We start from the raw sequence: 19,456 nt of genomic DNA, 5'->3' as shown, positions 1-19,456 counted from the left end.
GTAGAGCTTACCGTGAAATGCTTACTTACAAGCCCTTAACAACAATGCAGTTCAAGAAATAGAGTTAATAAAATATTTACGAAATAAGTTTTAAAAAATCGAATCAATCAAAAAGTAACACAATAAATGTACATAACAATAACGAGGCTATAAACAGGAGGTTCCAGTACTGAGTCACTGTGCTGGGGTACAGGTTAGTCGAGGTAATTTGTAAAGTGACTATGCATAGATAAACAGCGAGTAGCAGCAGTGTAACAACAAAGGGTCAAAGTAAATAGTCCAGTTGGTCATTTGATTAGTTGTTCAGCAGTCTTATGGTGTCACGATCGTCTTCTTGAGAGAGATTGGACCAAGGCGCAGCGTGTGCAAAATACATCTTCTTTTATTAAAGAAGAGAGAAAAAAACAAGAAACGAACAACTATACACAAACTAACAAAATAACAAACTGACGACCGTGAAGCTATACATATAAATAGTGCTGACACAAACACTACACATAGACAATTACCCACAACCAGCTAAAGCCTATGGCTGCCTTAAATATGGCTCCCAATCAGAGACAACAATAACCAGCTGTCTCTAATTGAGAACCAATTCAGGCAACCATAGACTTTCCTAGACACCTACACTGAACACTAAACCATCTACTCTACTTAACCCCCTAAACCATACAACACCCTAGACAATACAAAAACACATACTACACCATGTCACACCCTGACCTAACTAAAATAATAATGAAAACAAAGATAACTAAGGCCAGGGTGTGACATAACCCCCCCCTTAAGGTGCGAACTCCGGACGCACCAGCATAAAGTCTAGGGGAGGGTCTGGGTGGGCGTCTGTCCACGGTGGCGGCTCTGGTACTGGTCGTGGTCCCCACCCCACCATAGTCACTACTCGCTTTCTAGCCTCCTCCAAATGACCACCCTCCATCTTAACCCCACTGGATTAAGGGGCAGCACTGGACTAAGGGGCAGCACTGGACTAAGGGGCAGCACCGGACTAAGGGGCAGCACCGGACTAAGGGGCAGCACCGGACTAAGGGGCAGCACCGGACTAAGGGGCAGCACCGGACTAAGGGGCAGCACCGGACTGAATGGCGGATCCTGGCTGGCTGGCTCTGGCGGATCCTGGCTGGCTGGCTCTGGCGGATCCTGGCTGGACGGCTCTGGCGGATCCTGGCTGGACGGCTCTGGCGGATCCTGGCTGGACGGCTCTGGCGGATCCTGGCTGGACGGCTCTGGCGGATCCTGGCTGGACGGCTCTGGCGGATCCTGGCTGGACGGCTCTGGCGGATCCTGGCTGGACGGCTCTGGCGGATCCTGGCTGGACGGCTCTGGCGGATCCTGGCTGGACGGCTCATGGCTGGCTGACGGATCTGGCTGCTCATGGCTGGCTGACGGATCTGGCTGCTCATGGCTGGCTGACTGATCTGGCTGCTCATGGCTGGCTGACTGATCTGGCTGCTCATGGCTGGCTGACGGATCTGGCTGCTCATGGCTGGCTGACGGATCTGGCTGCTCATGGCTGGCTGACGGATCTGGCTGCTCATGGCTGGCTGACGGATCTGGCTGCTCATGGCTGGCTGACGGATCTGGCTGCTCATGGCTGGCGGAAGGCTCTGGCTGATCCTGTCTGGCGGAAGGCTCTGGCTGATCCTGTCTGGCGGAAGGCTCTGGCTGATCCTGTCTGGCGGAAGGCTCTGGCTGATCCTGTCTGGCGGAAGGCTCTGGCTGATCCTGTCTGGCGGAAGGCTCTGGCTGATCCTGTCTGGCGGAAGGCTCTGGCGGCTCCTGTCTGGCGGAAGGCTCTGAAGGCTCATGGCAGACGGGCGGCTTTGCAGGCTCAGTACAGACGGGCGGCTTTGAAGACTCAGTACAGACGGGCAGTTCATTCGGCGCTTGGCAGACGGACAGTTCAGACAGCGTTGGGCAGACGGGCAGTTCAGGCGCCATTGGGCAGACGGGCAGTTCAAGCGCCGTTGGGCAGACGGGCAGTTCAGGCGCCGTTGGGCAGACGGGCAGTTCAGGCGCCGTTGGGCAGACGGCAGACTCTGGCCGGCTGAGACGCACTGTAGGCCTGGTGCGTGGTGCCGGAACTGGAGGTACCGGGCTAAAGACACGCACCTTCAGGCTAGTGCGGGGAGAAGGAACAGGGCATGCTGGACCCTGGGAGCGCACATTAGGCCTAGTGCGTGGTGCCGGAACTGGTGGTACCGGACTGGGGACACGCATCTCAGGGCTAGTGCGGGGAGCAGCAACAGGATGCACAGGACTCTGGGGACACACAGGAGGCTTGGTGCGTGGTGTAGGCACTGGTGGTAAAGGGCTGGAGACACGCACCATAGGGCTAGTGCGTGGAGGAGGCACTGGTGGTACTGGGTTGGGGCGAGGAGGTGGCGCCGGAAATACCGGACCGTGCAGGCGTACTGGCTCCCTTGAGCACCGAGCCTGCCCAACCTTACCTGGTTGTATGCTCCCCGTCGCCCGACCAGTGCGAATAACCCGCACCGGGCTATGTAGGCGAACCGGGGACACCATGCGTAAGGCTGGTGCCATGTAAGCCGGCCCGAGGAGACGCACTGGTGACCAGATGCGTTGGACCGGCTTCATGACATCCGGCTCAACGCTCAATCTAGCCCGGCCGATACATGGAGCTGGAATGTACCGAACCGGGCTATGCACGCGTACAGGAGACACCATGCGCTCTACTGCGTAACACGGTGTCTGCCCGTACTCTCGCTCTCCACGGTAAGTACAGGGAGTAGGCGCAGGTCTCCTACCTGACTTCGCCACACTCCCTTTAAGGCCCCCCCCAAGAAATTTTTGGGTTGTACTCACGGGCTTCCAGCCTTGCTTCCGTGCTGCCTCCTCATATCGCCTCCTCTCGGCTTTAGCTGCCTCCAACTCTTCACGAGGGAGGCGATATTCTCCCGGTTGTGCCCAAGGTCCCTTACCATCCAGTATCTCCTCCCATGTCCATGAATCCTGTGTAGGTGGGTCCTGTTGCCGCTTGACACGCCGCTTGGTCCTAGATTGGTGGGTAATTCTGTCACGATCGTCTTCTTGAGAGAGATTGGACCAAGGCGCAGCGTGTGCAAAATACATCTTCTTTTATTAAAGAAGAGAGAAAAAAACAAGAAACTAACAACTATACACAAACTAACAAAATAACAAACTGACGACCGTGAAGCTATACATATAAATAGTGCTGACACAAACACTACACATAGACAATTACCCACAACCAGCTAAAGCCTATGGCTGCCTTAAATATGGCTCCCAATCAGAGACAACAATAACCAGCTGTCTCTAATTGAGAACCAATTCAGGCAACCATAGACTTTCCTAGACACCTACACTGAACACTAAACCATCTACTCTACTTAACCCCCTAAACCATACAACACCCTAGACAATACAAAAACACATACTACACCATGTCACACCCTGACCTAACTAAAATAATAATGAAAACAAAGATAACTAAGGCCAGGGTGTGACATATGGCTTGAGGGTAGAATCTGTTAAGGAGCCTTTTGGTCCTAGACTTGGCGCTCTGGTACTGCTTGCCGTGCAGTAGCAGAGAGAACAGTCTATGACTTGGGAGACTGGAGTTTTTGACAATTTTTTGGGCCTTCCTCTGACACCGCCTAGTATATATGTCCTGGATATCAGGAAGCTTGGCCACAGTGATGTACTGGGCCGTATGCACTACCCCCTACCTTACTGTCAGATTTTTATTTGTGATTTTATTTCACCTTTATTTAACCAGTTAAGCCAGTTGAGAACAAGTTCTCATTGACAACTGCGACCTGGCCAAGATAAAGCAGAGCAGTGCGACACAAACAACAACACAGAGTTACACATGGAATAAACAAGGGTACAGTTAATAACACAATAGAAAAAAAGAAAGTCTATATACTGTGTGTGCAAATGGCGTGAGGAGGTAAGGCAATAAATAGGCCATAGTAGCGAAGTAATTACAATTTAGCAAATTAACACTGGAGTGATAGATGAGCAGATGGAGATGTGCAAGTAGAAATACTGGTGTGCAAAAGAGCAGAAAAGTAAATCAAAATATGGGGATGAGGTAGGTAGATTGGGTGGGCTATCTACAGATGGGCTATGTACAGCTGCAGTGATCGGTTAGCTGCTCAGATAGCTGATTTTTAAAGTTAGTGAGGGAAATATAGGTCTCCAGCTTCAGCGATTTTTGCAATTCGTTCCAGTCATTGGTAGCAGAGAACTGGAAGGAAAGGCAGCCAAAGGAGATGTTGGCTTTAGGGATGACCAGTGAGATATACCTGCTGGAGCGCGTGCTACAGGTGGGTGTTGTCATCGTGACCAGTGAGCTGAGATAAGGCGGAGCTTTACCTAGCATAGACTTACAGATGACCTGGAGCCAGTGGGTCTGGCGACGAATATGTAGCAAGGGCCAGCCGACTAGAGCATACAGGTCGCAGTGGTGGGTGGTATAAGGGGCTTTGGTGACAAAACGGATGGCACTGTGATAGACTGCATCCAGTTTGCTGAGTAGGGTATTGGAAGCTATCTTGTAAATGACATCGACGAAGTCGAGGATCGGTAGGATAGTCAGTTTTACGAGGGTATGTTTGGCGGCGTGAGTGAAGGAGGCTTTGTTTGCGAAATAGGAAGCCGATTCTAGTCATTTTGGATTGGAGATGTTTAATATGAGTCTGGAAGGAGAGTTTACAGTCTAGCCAGACGCCTAGGTATTTGTAGTTGTCCACATATTCTAAGTCAGAACCGTCCAGAGTAGTGATGCTAGTCGGGCGGGTGCGGGCAGCGAACGGTTAAAAAGCATACATTTGGTTTTACTAGTGTTTAAGAGCAGTTGGAGGCCACGGAAGGAGTGTTGTATGGCATTGAAGCTCGTTTGGAGGTTAGTTAACACGGTGTCCAAAGAAGGGCCAGATGTATACAGAATGGTGTCGTCTGCGTAGAGGTGGATCAGGGAATCACCCGCAGCAAGAGCAACATCGTTGATATATACAGAGAAAGGAGTCGGCCCGAGAATTGAACCCTGTGGTACCCCCATAGAGACTGCCAGAGGTCCGGACAACAGGCCCTCCGATTTGACACACTGAACTCTGTCTGATAAGTAGTTGGTGAACCAGGCGAGGCAGTCATTTGAGAAACCAAGGCTGTTGAGTCTGCCAATAAGAATACAGTGATTGACAGAGTCGAAAGCCTTAGCCAGGTCGATGAAGACGGCTGCACAGTACTGTCTTTTATCGATTGCGGTTACGATATCGTTTAGTACCTTGAGTGTGGCTGAGGTACACCCGTGACCAGCTCGAAAACCGGATTGCACAGCGGAGAAGCCAAGCAGTTGCCATACCAGGTGGTGATGCAACCAGTCAGGATGCTCTCGATGGTGCAGCTGTAGAACTTTTTGAGGATCTGGGGACCCATGCCAAACCTTTTCAGTCTCATGAGGGGGAAAAGGTGTTCACAACTTTCTTGGGGTGTTTGGACCATGATAGTTTGTTGGCGATGTGGACACCAAGGAACTTGAAACTCTCGACCCGCTCCACTTGTTAATGTGGGCCCTCCTTTTCCTATAGTCCACGATCAGCTCCTTTGTCTTGCTCACATTGAGAGAGAGGTTGTTGTCCTGGCACTACACTGCCAGGTCTCTGACCTCCTCCCTATAGGCTGTCTCATTGTTGTCGGTGATCAGGCCTACCACTGTTGTGTCGTCAGCAAACTTAAGGATGGTGTTGGAGTCGTGCTTGGCCACGCAGTCGTGGGTGAACAGGGAGTACAGGAGGGGACTAAGCACGCACCCCTGAGGGGACCTAATGTTGAGGATCAGCTTGGCAGATGTGTTGTTGCTTACCCTTACCACCTGGGGGCGGCCTGTCAGGAAGTCCAGGATCCAGTTGCTGAGGGAGGTGTTTAGTCCCAGGGTCCTCAGCTTAGTGATGAGCTTTGCGGGCACTATGGTATTGAACGCTGAGCTGTAGGCAATGAACAGCATTCTCACATACACTACCGTTCAAAAGTTTGGGGTCACATTTTTTGTCCATTAAAATAACATAAAATTGATCAGAAAAACAGTTTAGACATTGTTAATGTTGTAAATGACTATGGTTGCTGGAAACTTTTTTTATGGAATATCTACAAAGGCGTACAGAGGCCCATTATCAGCAACCATCACTCCTGTGTTCCAATGGCATGTTGTGTTAGCTAATCCAAGTTTATCATTTTAAAAGGCTAATTGAAACTCCTCTCAGCCTCACATGAAGACACTGGCACCACAAAGAAAATTCTGATCAGCACCTCAACTTGGTCAAACAACCCCACACCTCCACTGGAAGCCTCCTGAGGACCTCTGCTGCCTCTCCACTGCTGCTACAGGGGTATTTGTTGTGAAATAGAGGCAATTGCACTGAAAGAGAATCTAAGTTCAGCTCAGGGTACTGATCTATAGAGTTGGATGATCTAGAGACTCATCCAACTCCCCCGTGAGAAGAGCTCTTTCCAACTTTTGCAGGACGTTTAGACTGTCCTGATCAAAACGGTCGCCACACTGAACCTCCACACCATCCAACACTTAAAAAATTCTGCCCTATATGATCCACTGCTTTGCCAGCAAATCATCTTGAGTGTGTCTCAATGGATTCAATGGAGTCAATCAATGTTGTTGCTTTCTCATACAGTGCAATGTAGCTTCGTCATTTCTCTTGTCCCTCAGAGAGGACCGCACACACTCGACTGCAGCCTGCATACCAGAGACAGTCAGAGTTTTCTTCTGGAGTGAAATGTTTAGGCATTTAAGCTCTCCAAGAACAGCAGAAGCAAGTGTGAGGCCCAACACAGTCTTGCCTTTGCTGAAGTGCTCAAATAAGCCACTGGCAGTTGAAGCTGTCTTGGATGCAGTTTTTTCCATCTCCTCTAGGCTGCTTAGTACCCGCTCATACTGCCCTAGCACAGCTCTATTAGCAGTATTCCGCACAGCACCTTGTTGGACATAGGGGTTTCAGGGTGGTCAGATGTGTATCTTCGGACGTGGCAATTGATTCAAGCATGCTCTTAAACTGTCCTGACTGGCCATAGAGGACACGTAACTGATGGACCAAAGGAAGGGAATTCAGGATCAATGGGGAGGCTGAGCAGCCAGCCTGTGTAATCAGATTTACACAGTGTGCTCCACAATGCACATAGATGGCTATGGGCTGCTGCCTCCTCACAATTGCCTGTGCACCTGTAACTTAAAATTAAGGGGAGGAGACAGGTTAAAGAAGGATTTTCAAGCCTTGAGACATGGATTGTGTTTGTGTGCCATTCAGAGGGTGAATGGGCAAGACAGAAAATGTAAGTGCCTTTGAACGGGGTATGGTCGTAGGTGCCAGGCCGCACCGGTTTGTGTGAAGAACTGCAACGCTGCAAGTTTTTTCGCTCTCAACAGTTTCCTGTGTATCAAGAATGGTCCACCGCAAAGTACATCCAGCCAACTTGACACAACTTTTGGAAGCACTGGAGTCAACATGGGCCAGCATCCCTGTGGAACGCTTTCAACACCTTGTAGAGTCCATCCCCCGACAGATTGAGCTTGTTCTAAGGGGCATAGTGGGCAAGGGGGGTGCAACTCAATATTAGGAAGGTGTTTCTAATGTTTGGAATACACTGTGTATATTTCCCTCCTATGAGAGTAGGTTTCATTGAATTCCAGCTGTATGTACAATACAACCATATTGAACATAATTCTCATATATAATGCACTCACTGTAGAACTTTGAGATTTTTTCAATTAAAATTATGTTATGTTTTATTCATACCACAAGCCATAACAAATAAATCAGTGTATGACATGAACATTTGTCTCTTTACAGGGAAACCGGAATGGACATTTCGATCATGAGCATGGGAGGAAGTGCTTGACTGGCTACCAATCCACATCGCTCCGGCCAAACGGCACAGCCATTAACGTTTCTTCTCCACGTTGAGACTGGATATGCTTCCTCCCCGACGACATTCAAACCGGTTCTGATTGGTCCCAGAAACCGATGGGTTGGTCCAGAGCCGATCTACACTAATCACGAATCAGGTCGTTTTGAAGTAAGCACAAAGGACTTCTCGGATAGCAGGTTCAGACTGATGTATGGAGAGATTGTTAGAGCAGCGGAATTAAATGAATGATGAGTCGTCAGGCAAGGGAGCTGCTAGGGGGGGGTCTGACATCACCACACAAATGTCATCATCATGACCAGATAATAAATGAATTGGAAAATAAAGAAAGTGACCTCAGTTTATTCTATGGGAGTTTCCAATGGCTCACACATTACAAAAACACCACACTATAATACAAAGCGTATAGCCCAATAGACATTCGATAACAACAAAAAATACATCAAATTCAAGTTCACAAAATATGACACATCTCTAGGTCTGAGAACTTTACATTCCATAGCCCTTGTTTGATCTAGAACAATAACACAGTATTGGTACACCAAAAGTAATGCTGTCTTCAAATGCTCCTTGAAAAGGTGAAAGGTCAGAGATGATAGTTCACAACTCGTGAACTCGGGTATCAAAATCATCTCAGACTTTCCCACAACAAGGATGGTCATTTAAGGGGTTATTTCAGAGTGGAAACCTTCCTGTGGTAAATGTAAAGTGGAACTACAACAATTCACTGAAAAAAGGTACAGGATATCACCCAGGCCCCCTCACAATTAGCTCCAAAACTCTAAGGTGAATTCATAGGAATGTAAAACTACAGCACTTCAACGTTTATTTCATCATCTTCTGCCGAGTAAAGTCCATTTGTGTCTCAAATGGCACCCTACTCCCTATATAGGGCACTACATTTGACTAGGGTTTGACCAGGGTTCATAGGACTAATATAGTGCACTATATTATAGGGGATAGGGTGCTATTTGGGACACAGCCTGACTCCTGTCAGCTGTGAAAGTTCTCACACCTGCTGCTTCACAATAACCACTGAGAGACTGTTAGATAGGGCACTCTTGCTGTCTATCCACTGACAACATGGCTGGAAAAGTAGTGATGCTGCTGTGTGTGATGCTCCTCGTCGCCTTTGCAGGTCAAGTACAACTGTTTTCTGTGTGATATCTTGGGGTTTAATAAAGTTTATTGAATTTAATTAAATACTCAAAGAAAGCATTGATTGAACCGTGGAGTATTTCAGTAACTATGGGAAAAGCTTGATTCTGCCACCTGCTGGAGTCGAGGGACTATGAAACTATGTTGAAACTATTATGGCTAAGTGGCCAGATGATATACCAGTTTTAATGTACAGTACATGAGATGATGGTTAAATGAGTATGATGTTATCTAAACCTCCATGGTCTGGCATTGTAATAACATTCTTGAGGTGATTTGAAAAAACATTGTAACATACTATTTGTTTTCTTCAGGCGCAGAAGAAGAGAACTCTGGACTTTACAGAAAGGTAAGGCTGATCTTGACATGTCTAATGTAAATGCTGCTTCGTAAACCAAACCTGGTGTGAATTCAGCTTGGGGTAAAGTTTCCCCTAGGTACAGATTAAGGATCAGCTTCCCCTCCCCCAATCATAACCTTAACCATTAGCGGGGAAAACACAAATCCCAAGATCAGCATCTAGGGACAATTTCACTCTAGTCTGTGAATTCAGTCTCATGAAACATTCAGAAAGTGTCAGCAGATAGAAGTGTAATCAATAGAGCCTGACACAGTCGACCCCTATTCCACATGACATGCAATCATATCGTTCATACTTGTTCTACACAATGCATTTCTAACTCAGTATTTTGTAACATTACACTCTCCTGACTGCCCATGCTCTTGGTCTTAACAGTAATGTGATATTGTTTTGCAGCCATCTTGTGTTGATATGGTGGAGATCCTAGCTTGCCCTATGAACTTGGCTCCTGTGTGTGGCTCCGATGGCAACACCTACCCCAACGAGTGTGCACTCTGTGTCCAGAGACAGTGAGTACTGTACCGACCTGGGTTAAAGTATTATTTGAAATCATTTCAGATACTTAAACTGGGCTTGATTGAGCTTGCCTGGCACAATGGAACCAATAGACTAGTTCTAAAATGGCTAACCCTGCCCATCAGGCATTCCAGACAAGTTGAAACACACAAAAAGTATTTGAATGGTGTCCCTGGTACACAGCTGCTCCTTTCTCACAGCCCTGTCCAACCATATCACTATAAAGCTGAGAGAGTCCGTTTACAGGAACAACACTCAACACCTCCAGGTAAACACTGAAATCAAACCAGTATTTCAGGAAAATCCACCTTCTGTAGGCTCCTACAATGTAATGTTGTGGCCACTAAAGTGCTTCTGGAACCACGTTTCCATCCACAGTTTATGTGAGTAAAGTCATACCTTATATTTGAAAAATAAGCATGACAGCTGTGATGGAAACAGGTAGTTTAGGTAACATTTTATAAATGCCGACAAATAGGCCTAATTTGTTGGACATGGTGGGTTCTTTTTGTGTCGGTATAATGAATTATGCGAGAAATGGTGGTGGAAATGCCATTAAGCACAAATATTGATATAATAACCATAATATCAGAGTAAACTTGAAGTCGCACGATGATATGGTGTGTGGTCCTCCCACTACAACTCTGGAAAGCATGTAGATTATTAGGCAACAGATTAAATAAATGATGATGAACATCACAGGGTGGTGAAAGTACAAGATGACCTTGATGCTCCTTTCCAATACATATCGAGGGTCTTATTTTGGTGACATGATGATCAATGCTTGACTGCCGTTTGACAAACAAAAATATTCTCCTTATGTAGACTAGCTGCGAGCTGTTGTCTAGAGCGCAGATGCCAAGACCAGAGTAGGTACAGTTGCTATTCAACGCAATAGTTTTTGTGACATAACTATCGGTAGATTTGAAAATGCGATGGAAACACATTGAACTTTAGATCTTTATTCGGTACATGAAAATTTAAGCGAAAAAGTACATTTTGTGTGCGCTACGTCATCAAGCACTGAATTTGATCTGACACAGGTCCGTTTGGTGGAAACACACCACTGGTGGGAAAATGTGCTTATTTTATTTTTGTGGACTTTAGAATCTGTCTCCAATTGGATGGAAACCTAGATAATGACACAAAGATACTACGGATATAGGATCTTAATTTGAGCCAGTTTGCTACAGCAGGAAAAAAATCCTGCAGCAACAGGAAATGTGAATTATTATGTGGATTATAATGAATGGATATTTTTGTATGGGTTAGCACATTTTTCGTTACGGAAAATCAAGTCTGAAATTTCTAAATTGAAATTACAAACTTTAGAAGCCTTTTTAAAACTCAAATACACTACACGTTTGCATTTCCTGCTGTGCAATAAAATTCTCAGCAACAAAAGAGTGATCAAATTAAGACTCTATGAGAGCAGGTTTCGTTGAATTCCGTTTAAATGTACAATACAACCATATTGAACATAATTCATACCCAACAACATAATAAATAAATTATGGCATGAACATTCCTTTCTCTACAGGGAAACCAGAATGGACATCTTAGTCATGAAGGAGGAGAGCTGCTAGGTGGATCTGACATCACCAAACAAATGACATCATCATGACCAGATAATAAATCAATTGGCAAATAAAGAAGAGGTCTCTGTCATTTTATTTTGAACAGTTGAACATTTTGTTATTGTTTTTGGGGAGTTTCCCATGGCTCACACAGTAGCCACACTATAATAGCCCAATAACTAAAAAAGACTAAATTAAAGTTCAGATTTTCACACAGAAAATAAGGAGCAAAGGCAACACATTCGATCAACAACAATATCAAAAAGCATCTCTGAAACCTTTACATTCCATAGCCATTGCTTGATGTACACTAGTGTAGAGCAAAAATACAGTATTTGTAAACCTAAAGTTTGCTCCCTGAAAAGGTGAAAGGTCAGAGATGAAACGTCACAACTTGGGTATCAAAATCCTCTCAGACTTTCCCAATTGTAATTGGAACTTGGAGGGGGGTTATTTCAGAGTTGGGACCTTGTTTCTCCGAGTTGCGGCGAAAGCAGTTGAAGGCAGCACTACACAAAGCTCTGCCAATTGGGCCACTCGAGGGACAAAAGTGCCAAGTGGATATCATGACACCTCCTCAAAGATTCATGCTAAGTCATGTTAAGCATCCCTCGTACTGTTCTGGGAAGTTTTCTTGACCTCATTCCAGGTGGTTCCTGCCTTCTTCACAGGGCCGGATTTACAAACGGGCACGCAGGGCTCTGCTTGTTCATCTCTTCCTCATTCATCCTTTGTCCATGTCTTCTTCATCTTCGGGTGGTATCCCCACGTCTACTGTAATATTTGTGAACAGGTCATGCTTTTCAACTGCGACAACTTCGTACTCGAGAGAGTTGAGGCCATCGGTATCCATCGTCTTTAACGTGTGAGTTATTCTCTTGAACCTGCAGGGCAAAATAATAATCTGTCATCAACATTTGGAGTATAGTTGGGGGACGGGTGGTAGTTTAAAACTTGAGGGGGAACTTGGTGAACGCGGTTGTTCTAAAGCTTTACCTCTGAGGATTGTCGTTGTTATTTATGTCTCTTTCGTGACGGATCATCCGGCATTTTCCGACTTCGCCGTCCGGACGAGAGATGGGCATTTTTCTGTCATTCATCCTACGGAAATCAGACCAGTGATAGGAATTTGATTAAAATGATTTTAAAAAGGGGGGGAAAATCACCCTTTTTTTAAAACAAAACGCATCCTCTCCAGCACCCCCGCAATGTCAACATAATGTGACAACGGCAGGTTTCTATGTTTTGTAGTCAAAAAGATAAGTGATCAGTGATATGGGAAAGATGTGTTTCCGATGACGTTATCCGGAGACACTGATAACATCATCCAGTGTGCAGCATGTGATTTTATGAGCAGGCAAACGTAAGTAAGATCAAGAGTTACGATGTGCTACATGTCTATGAGGTTAAACGTTTTCTGACCTGTTGAAAATGTCGTCATCTTCACCACCCCACCCCCAGTAGTTGTTGGGAAAGCCGTTGATTTTCATGATCTGCTCTTTACTCAACGATGAGACACCGCCAAAGTACTGATTATAGGGCAACCTATGGAGGAGACGAAGACAATCAAATATACAGATATACTGGAAATACTAGCAGCTGTGATGGCCGAGTGGTTGAGGCGTTGGACGTGACCTCCCTTGGTGGTCCACTGTAGCTCAGTGAGTAGAGTATGGAGCTTGCAATGTCAGAATAGTGGGTTTGATACTTGGGGCCAATAAAATGTATGCATGCATGACTAAGTCACTTTGGATAAAATTGTTTGCTAAATGTCATACGTTATGATATATTATAGTTTCCTGTTCTGTCGTGCTGTGCCTCCGAAGGTAGGAATTGAAGAAGTGTTAGGGATGTATCCAATCCGTAGCGCTAAAGTTCTGCGTTGGAGCCAGAGTTACATTTAAAAGAAATGTTCCTGTGTTAGTGGAGACTATATTCACGCTAAACACCGCATATGTCGGTTCTATCGAAAATACCTTGTGCGATTTAAATGCAAATCTCTTAACGCTTCAGCGAAACAGATTGAATCGAGCCCTTAGAGTCCTTTTCCCCTTGGTAATACTGTAGGTATGAGGAAACATTAACAACCACTCTGGCATTTACCATGGTCATTACAACGAGTCAGCAGTTAAACATTTAAAGTGATAGTTCACTCCAAAATAAAGGTTATTGGTTGAGGTCTACACCGTACTGTGGCACTGCGATAGGACTTGACACGTACTTGAAGCCAAACTTGTCCATGGAGACAGACAGGTGTCTGGGCTGGCTGAAGCATTTGTAGGTGTTGCGGTCATTCATGGGGATGATGTCCACGTCACTGAACACAAAGCAGTCGTAGTCATACTCTTTCAGGGCCTCAGCATAGCCAATGTTCATCAGCTTGGCCCTGTTGAACGTGTTGTCTCCATCCTAATGAAGGTAAAAGGCATCCTCAAGATGAAGATTAAACATCTTACTGTAAACCAATCAAATGTATTTATAAAGCACTTTTTAATTCAGCAGATGTCACGAAGTGCTATACAGAAACCCAGCCTAAAACCCCAAACAGCAAGCAATCCAGGTGTAGAAGCACAGTGGCTAGGAAAAACTCCCTAAAAAAGCAGGAACCTAGGAAGAAACCTAGAGCGGAACCAGGCTCTACGTCATTTAAGGGCCAGTTTTCTGGAAACACATTAGGCCTAATTCTGGTCTTAATAGCATGTTGAATGGAGAATCTCCATTGTAATCGCTATTTAGTCCAGGATTAGGCTTAATCTGTTTCCCGGAAACAGGCCCTAAGTGTTTCATTCAAGTGTTTAAATGTTAGTGTTAAATTTAAGTTTTACATTTCCAAATGTGTGTTGTACTGTACCTGATTGATAACATAGACGCCATAGTCTAGCTGTTGGCGCTGAAGGATGGGATGGAGGTAGTAGAGCCAGAACTTGAGGTGCTCGTCACGATGGCGGAAGGGGATGATTAGAGCAACCTTCTGGAGGGCGACGCAGTCATGTGGTTTGTAGCGACCTCCTTCCTGCAGACCTGGGTTCTCCTTCCTCACTGTGTCCAAGCTGACAGGCGTAGAGAACTCAACCCTGAGAGGCCCAACTGCAGATCAGGAGAAAAGTTACATTAAAGTAACTTAAAATCTATTCATGTGGCGACTTGATGCCTTTAGAAATGGTATCAGTACTTATTGGTATTGATAGAGAATTTCATTTATTGTTTTCCATGTTACCATGTACCTAGAAGTGGAGAGGGATCTGGGCATTTCTTTAATTCTTGGGTTTTGGTCTCTGTAGTTTCTGTAAAATCAAATATTAAATTGGTTCAGGTGTTGGACAAAAGAAAATGTTAATAAAATGATGCCTTGCAAAAGTATTATTTAATCCCCTTGGATTTCTTCAAATTTGATTGTGTTACAAAATGGGATTCAAATGGATTTAATCGGCATTTGTTGTCAATAATGTACACAAAATACTCTGTAATGTCAAAGTGGAAGACATATTTTATATTTTTTAAGATAAAATATAGTTGTTGCATCAGTATTCAGACCCTTTGTTTAGCCAAGCCTAAATTAGTTCAGGAGTAAAATGTGGCTTAACAAATCACATAATAAGTTACACGGACTCACAATTTCTGTTGGTGTCCATTTTGAAAGTGCTGAACGAAAGACCTGCTGAACGAAAGGCCTACCTTGTCGCAGCTCGTTTGCTTGCACTTGCTTTTACTTGGAGCTAAGTGTTAATGATAAATGAACAAACAATGAATTTACTGAACATAAATGTAATAATGTTTGTGTATGGTTCATGATTATTGGAGAATGCAGTTGTTATCGACTTACACAAGTCCACAAGGAGTCAGTAGAAACTTTCTTTATTCAAGCAAGTCAGCCATATCAGGTGTAGCAGTGGTAAGGATTCACTCCATGGTGGCACAGAACGCTCTGCTGTTGGGACAGCTTTATGTAGTCCCTAACAGTTTGTGGGCACTGTTTGTCACCGTTATAGTGCAATTAATGTACTGTTTAGTGTTGTGTTGTGTAGTGGCTTTGCTGGCATGCATAAAAAAAAATGGTTGAGTTTGCCCCACCATAATTTCCATGCTAAAATCGCCACTGCGTATTTGTACATTTTGAAGTAATAAAGTGTTGATTCTTTGAAGTGAAGTGTTTAAACTTGTTTTAATTGTTAAACCGTTATTCAAAATGAACAAGTGTCTAATGAACTAATGTTGATTAATCACATATTACAATCCTGCAATAAAGAGGGGAAGGGGTTCTGTCTGTAATGTGTCTGTGTGTCTGTTCTCAAATGAACATTTCCTTCGTGTCTAGCTGTAAGATCTCCAGTCTGTTTTATTTGACTGTCACTCTGTCTCAGTATATCAGCTATCTGAATCCATTTTGCAGCTTATCACAGGCTTACAGTATGATGGCATTACTGGCCTTATGGTCAGCTGTCATCAGAAGCAGAGAATAGCAACAGTGCATTCGGAAAGTATTCAGACCCGTTGACTTTTTCCACATTTTGTTACGTTACTGCCTTATTCTGAAATAGATTAAGTCATTTTTTCCCCTTATCAGTCTACACACATTACCCCATAATGACAAAGCAAAAACAGGTTTTTAGAAATCTTTGCAAAATGTATTAAAAATTAAAAACAGAAATATCACATTTACATAAGTATTCAGACCCTTTACTCAGTACTTTGTTGAAGCACCTTTGGCAGCGATTACAGCCTCGAGTCTTCTTGGGTATGACGCTACAAGCTTGGCACACCTGTATTTGGGGAGTTTCTCCCATTCTTCTCTGCATATCCTCCCAAGCTCTTGTCAGGTTGGATGGGAAGCTTCGCTGCAAAATTATTTTCAGGTCTCCAGAGATTCGATCGAGTTCAAGTCCGGGCTTTGGCTGGGCCACTCAAGGACATTCAGAGACTTGTCCCTTGGCCACTCCTGCATTGTCTTGGCTGTTTGATTAGGGTCATTGTTCTGTTGGAAGGTGAACCTTCGCCCCAATCTGAGGTCCTGAGTGCTCTGGAGCAGGTTTTCATCAAGGATCTCTCTGTACTTTGCTCTGTTTACCTTTCCCTCGATCCTGACTAGTTTCCCAGTCCCTGCCTCTGAAAAACATCCCCACAGCAGGATGCTGCCACCACCAAAGTTCACTGTAGGGATGGTGCCAGGTTTCCTCCAGACGTGGCTCTTGGCATTCAGGCCAAAGAGTTCAATCTTGGTTTCATCAGACTAGAGAATTTTGTTTCTCAAGGTCTGAGAGTCCTTTAGGTATCTTTTGGCAAACTCCAAGCTGGCTGTCATGTGCCTTTTACTGAGGAGTGATTTCTGTCTGGCCACTCTACCATAAAGGCTTGATTGGTGGAGTGCTGCAGAGATGGTTGTCCTTCTGGAAGGTTCTCCCATCTCCACAGAGGAACTCTGGAGCTCTGTCAGAGTAACCATTGTGTCACGTTCTGACCCTAGTTCTTGTGTTATTTCTTTGTTTTAGTTGGTCAGGACGAGTTGGGTGGGTTATCTATGTTTTGTGTTTCTTTGTTGTGTTTTTCGTTTGGCCTGATATGGTTCTCAATCAGAGGCAGGTGATAGTCATTGTCTCTGATTGGGAACCATATTTAGGTAGCCTGTTTTCTGTTGTGTTTTGTTGGTGGTTGTCTTCTGTGTCTGTGTGTTCCACATGGAACTGTTTCGGTTTAGTTCGTTCTCTTTATTGTTTTGTATTTTCAGTGTTCAGTTTTTGTTCTATTAAAATTCATCATGAACACTTACCACGCTGCGCATTGGTTCTCCGATCCTTGTTACTCTTCATCCTCAGAGGAGGAAGAGGAAAGCCGTTACACATTGGGATCTTGGTCACCTCCCTGAGCAAGATCCTTCTCCCCCGATTGCTCAGTTTGGCCGGGCGAACAGCTCTAGGAAGAGTCTTGGTTCCAAACTTCTTCCATTTAAGAATGTTGGAGGCCACTGTGTTCTTGGGGACCTTCAATGCTGCAGACATTTTTTGGTACCCTTCACCAGATTTGTGGCTCGACACAATCCTGTCTCGGAGTTCTACGGACAATTCCTTCGACCTCATGGCTTGTTTTTTTCTCTGACATGCACTGTCAACTGTGGGATCTTATATAGACAAGTGTGTGCCTTTCCAAATCATGTCCAATCAATTGATATGTTGACTCTCATAGCAAAGTATCTGAATATTTATGTAAATAAGGTATTTCTGTTTCTATTTTTTATACATTTTCAAAAATGTCTAAAAACCTGTTTTCACTTTGTCATTATGGGGTATTGTGTGTAGATTGATGAGGATTTTTTTTTTTTGAATTAGGCTGTAACGTAACAAAATGTGGAAAAAGGGAAGGGGTATGAATACTTTCCGTGTGCACTGTACATCTTGTTCTTGCCCTCTGAAGGGACACCATTTAAGAAATATAACGCTTAATGAAAGCTAATGATCAAATAATTTCATCAACAATAGCCTTTTAGCTTACTATGCCACACATGTGCCATGAAATTACATAATTTAAAAAAATCTCTAGCTTATTGTCAAATGTCTTCAGTCTTCAGTGACCTTATTTTTAAAACATAATCATAGTAGTGTCCGAAAATTCATATATTTACATATATTTAGAAGTTATACAGTACATTACTTACCATTTTCTTTCGTTAGTTGTTCTTTCCCTAAGTCTGACTCCAAGTGGATACCTCTATAATCGACTCCTGATTTTGTTAATCCTTCTTCACTTTGGGAATCCTTCAAACTGGACAGCAAAGCATTCCTACTCGATTTAGTAACATTTGAGTATCTCAACTGATACCAGAAATATACTGAGAAAGATAAGAGACATAAAAGCACAAGGCTGCAGAATATTTTTCTCAGCATCTCACCGCTGTGTCCCGTGAATCACAGGCTACAACACAAAAGTTTACTGGTAACGAGCTTCCCCACCACACACATTGGTGCGCTCAACCTGCCTGGCCAGTTTTTCTGCCAACATTTGACTCAGATTACAAAACAACGATTGACCAACCTTATGTCTTTTGTTAGGCACTTTAACATCATATAAAAACCAACCTATTGACAAGCATCTGAACAAACCTGACAGTATCGGTATCTTGCCTTCTTAGTTTCTAGCAGCACCAGCCACCACTGGGCTATGGTAGAGTGAAAATGATTTGATTAATTCTTTTCCTGTATTTGATTTACTGTGGATATGGATTGATATGGAATAAACATGACTATGTGCCAGAAGACGCAGACAGATGGATTCCCTTTTGGGGAAGGGAACATGAGTTAACCAAGTATGTTTAAGTAACATATTTATTTAAGTAAATGTCACATGTGTCACGTTCATCGTAATGATGAGACCAAGGCGTGGTATGCGTACATTCCTTTTACTGAATGAACCACTTAACAAAACCAACGAAACGTGAAGCTGTGAAGCTATACGACTAGTGCAGACAGGCAACTATACATAGACAAGATCCCACAACATAAACGAGGAAAATGGCTACCTAAATATGATCCCCAATCAGAGACAACGATAAACAGCTGTCTCTGATTGGGAACCATATCAGGCCAACATAAACATACAAAACCCCTAGACATACAACACCCCTAGACATACAAAACCCTTGACATGCAAAAACCCTAGACATACAAACTAGCTTATCCACCCTAGTCACACCCTGACCTAACCAAAATATATAGAAAAACAGAGATATCTAATGTCAGGGCGTGACAACATGTTAGTCTATCCTTTGTAACTACAGTGCCTTCAGAAAGTATTCACACCCCTTGAATTCTTCCACATTTTTTTGTGTTACAGCCTGAATTTAAAATGGATTAAATTTAGATTTTATGTCAGTGGCCTACAAACAATACCCCATAATGTCAAAGTGAAATTAGGT

At 44.3% G+C, this 19,456-nt stretch overlaps 2 protein-coding genes across 2 annotated transcripts; one reads left to right on the top strand and one right to left on the bottom strand.

The window, feature by feature from the left end:
- Positions 1–8,929: 8,929 nt before the first annotated feature.
- On the top strand, positions 8,930–11,628 carry spink4 (serine peptidase inhibitor, Kazal type 4). Its single transcript, XM_071407339.1, has 4 exons — positions 8,930–9,079; positions 9,414–9,448; positions 9,857–9,969; positions 11,517–11,628. The coding sequence occupies exons 1-4, from the start codon at positions 9,025–9,027 to the stop codon at positions 11,560–11,562; spliced, it is 249 nt and encodes an 82-aa protein (XP_071263440.1). The 5' UTR covers positions 8,930–9,024; the 3' UTR covers positions 11,563–11,628.
- Positions 11,629–18,822, bottom strand: LOC139579086 (beta-1,4-galactosyltransferase 1-like). The gene is made up of 7 exons (XM_071407338.1): positions 18,200–18,822; positions 14,778–14,837; positions 14,405–14,640; positions 13,775–13,962; positions 12,976–13,098; positions 12,550–12,654; positions 11,629–12,437 (listed from the first exon to the last, which is right to left on the bottom strand). Exons 1-7 carry the CDS (start codon positions 18,426–18,428, stop codon positions 12,278–12,280), a joined length of 1,101 nt encoding a protein of 366 aa, XP_071263439.1. The 5' UTR covers positions 18,429–18,822; the 3' UTR covers positions 11,629–12,277.
- Positions 18,823–19,456: the final 634 nt, after the last annotated feature.

This window comes from Salvelinus alpinus, chromosome 6, assembly GCF_045679555.1.
Source record: "Salvelinus alpinus chromosome 6, SLU_Salpinus.1, whole genome shotgun sequence".
Lineage (NCBI taxonomy): Eukaryota > Metazoa > Chordata > Actinopteri > Salmoniformes > Salmonidae > Salvelinus > Salvelinus alpinus.
This window is presented reverse-complemented; position numbering and strand designations above follow the sequence as displayed.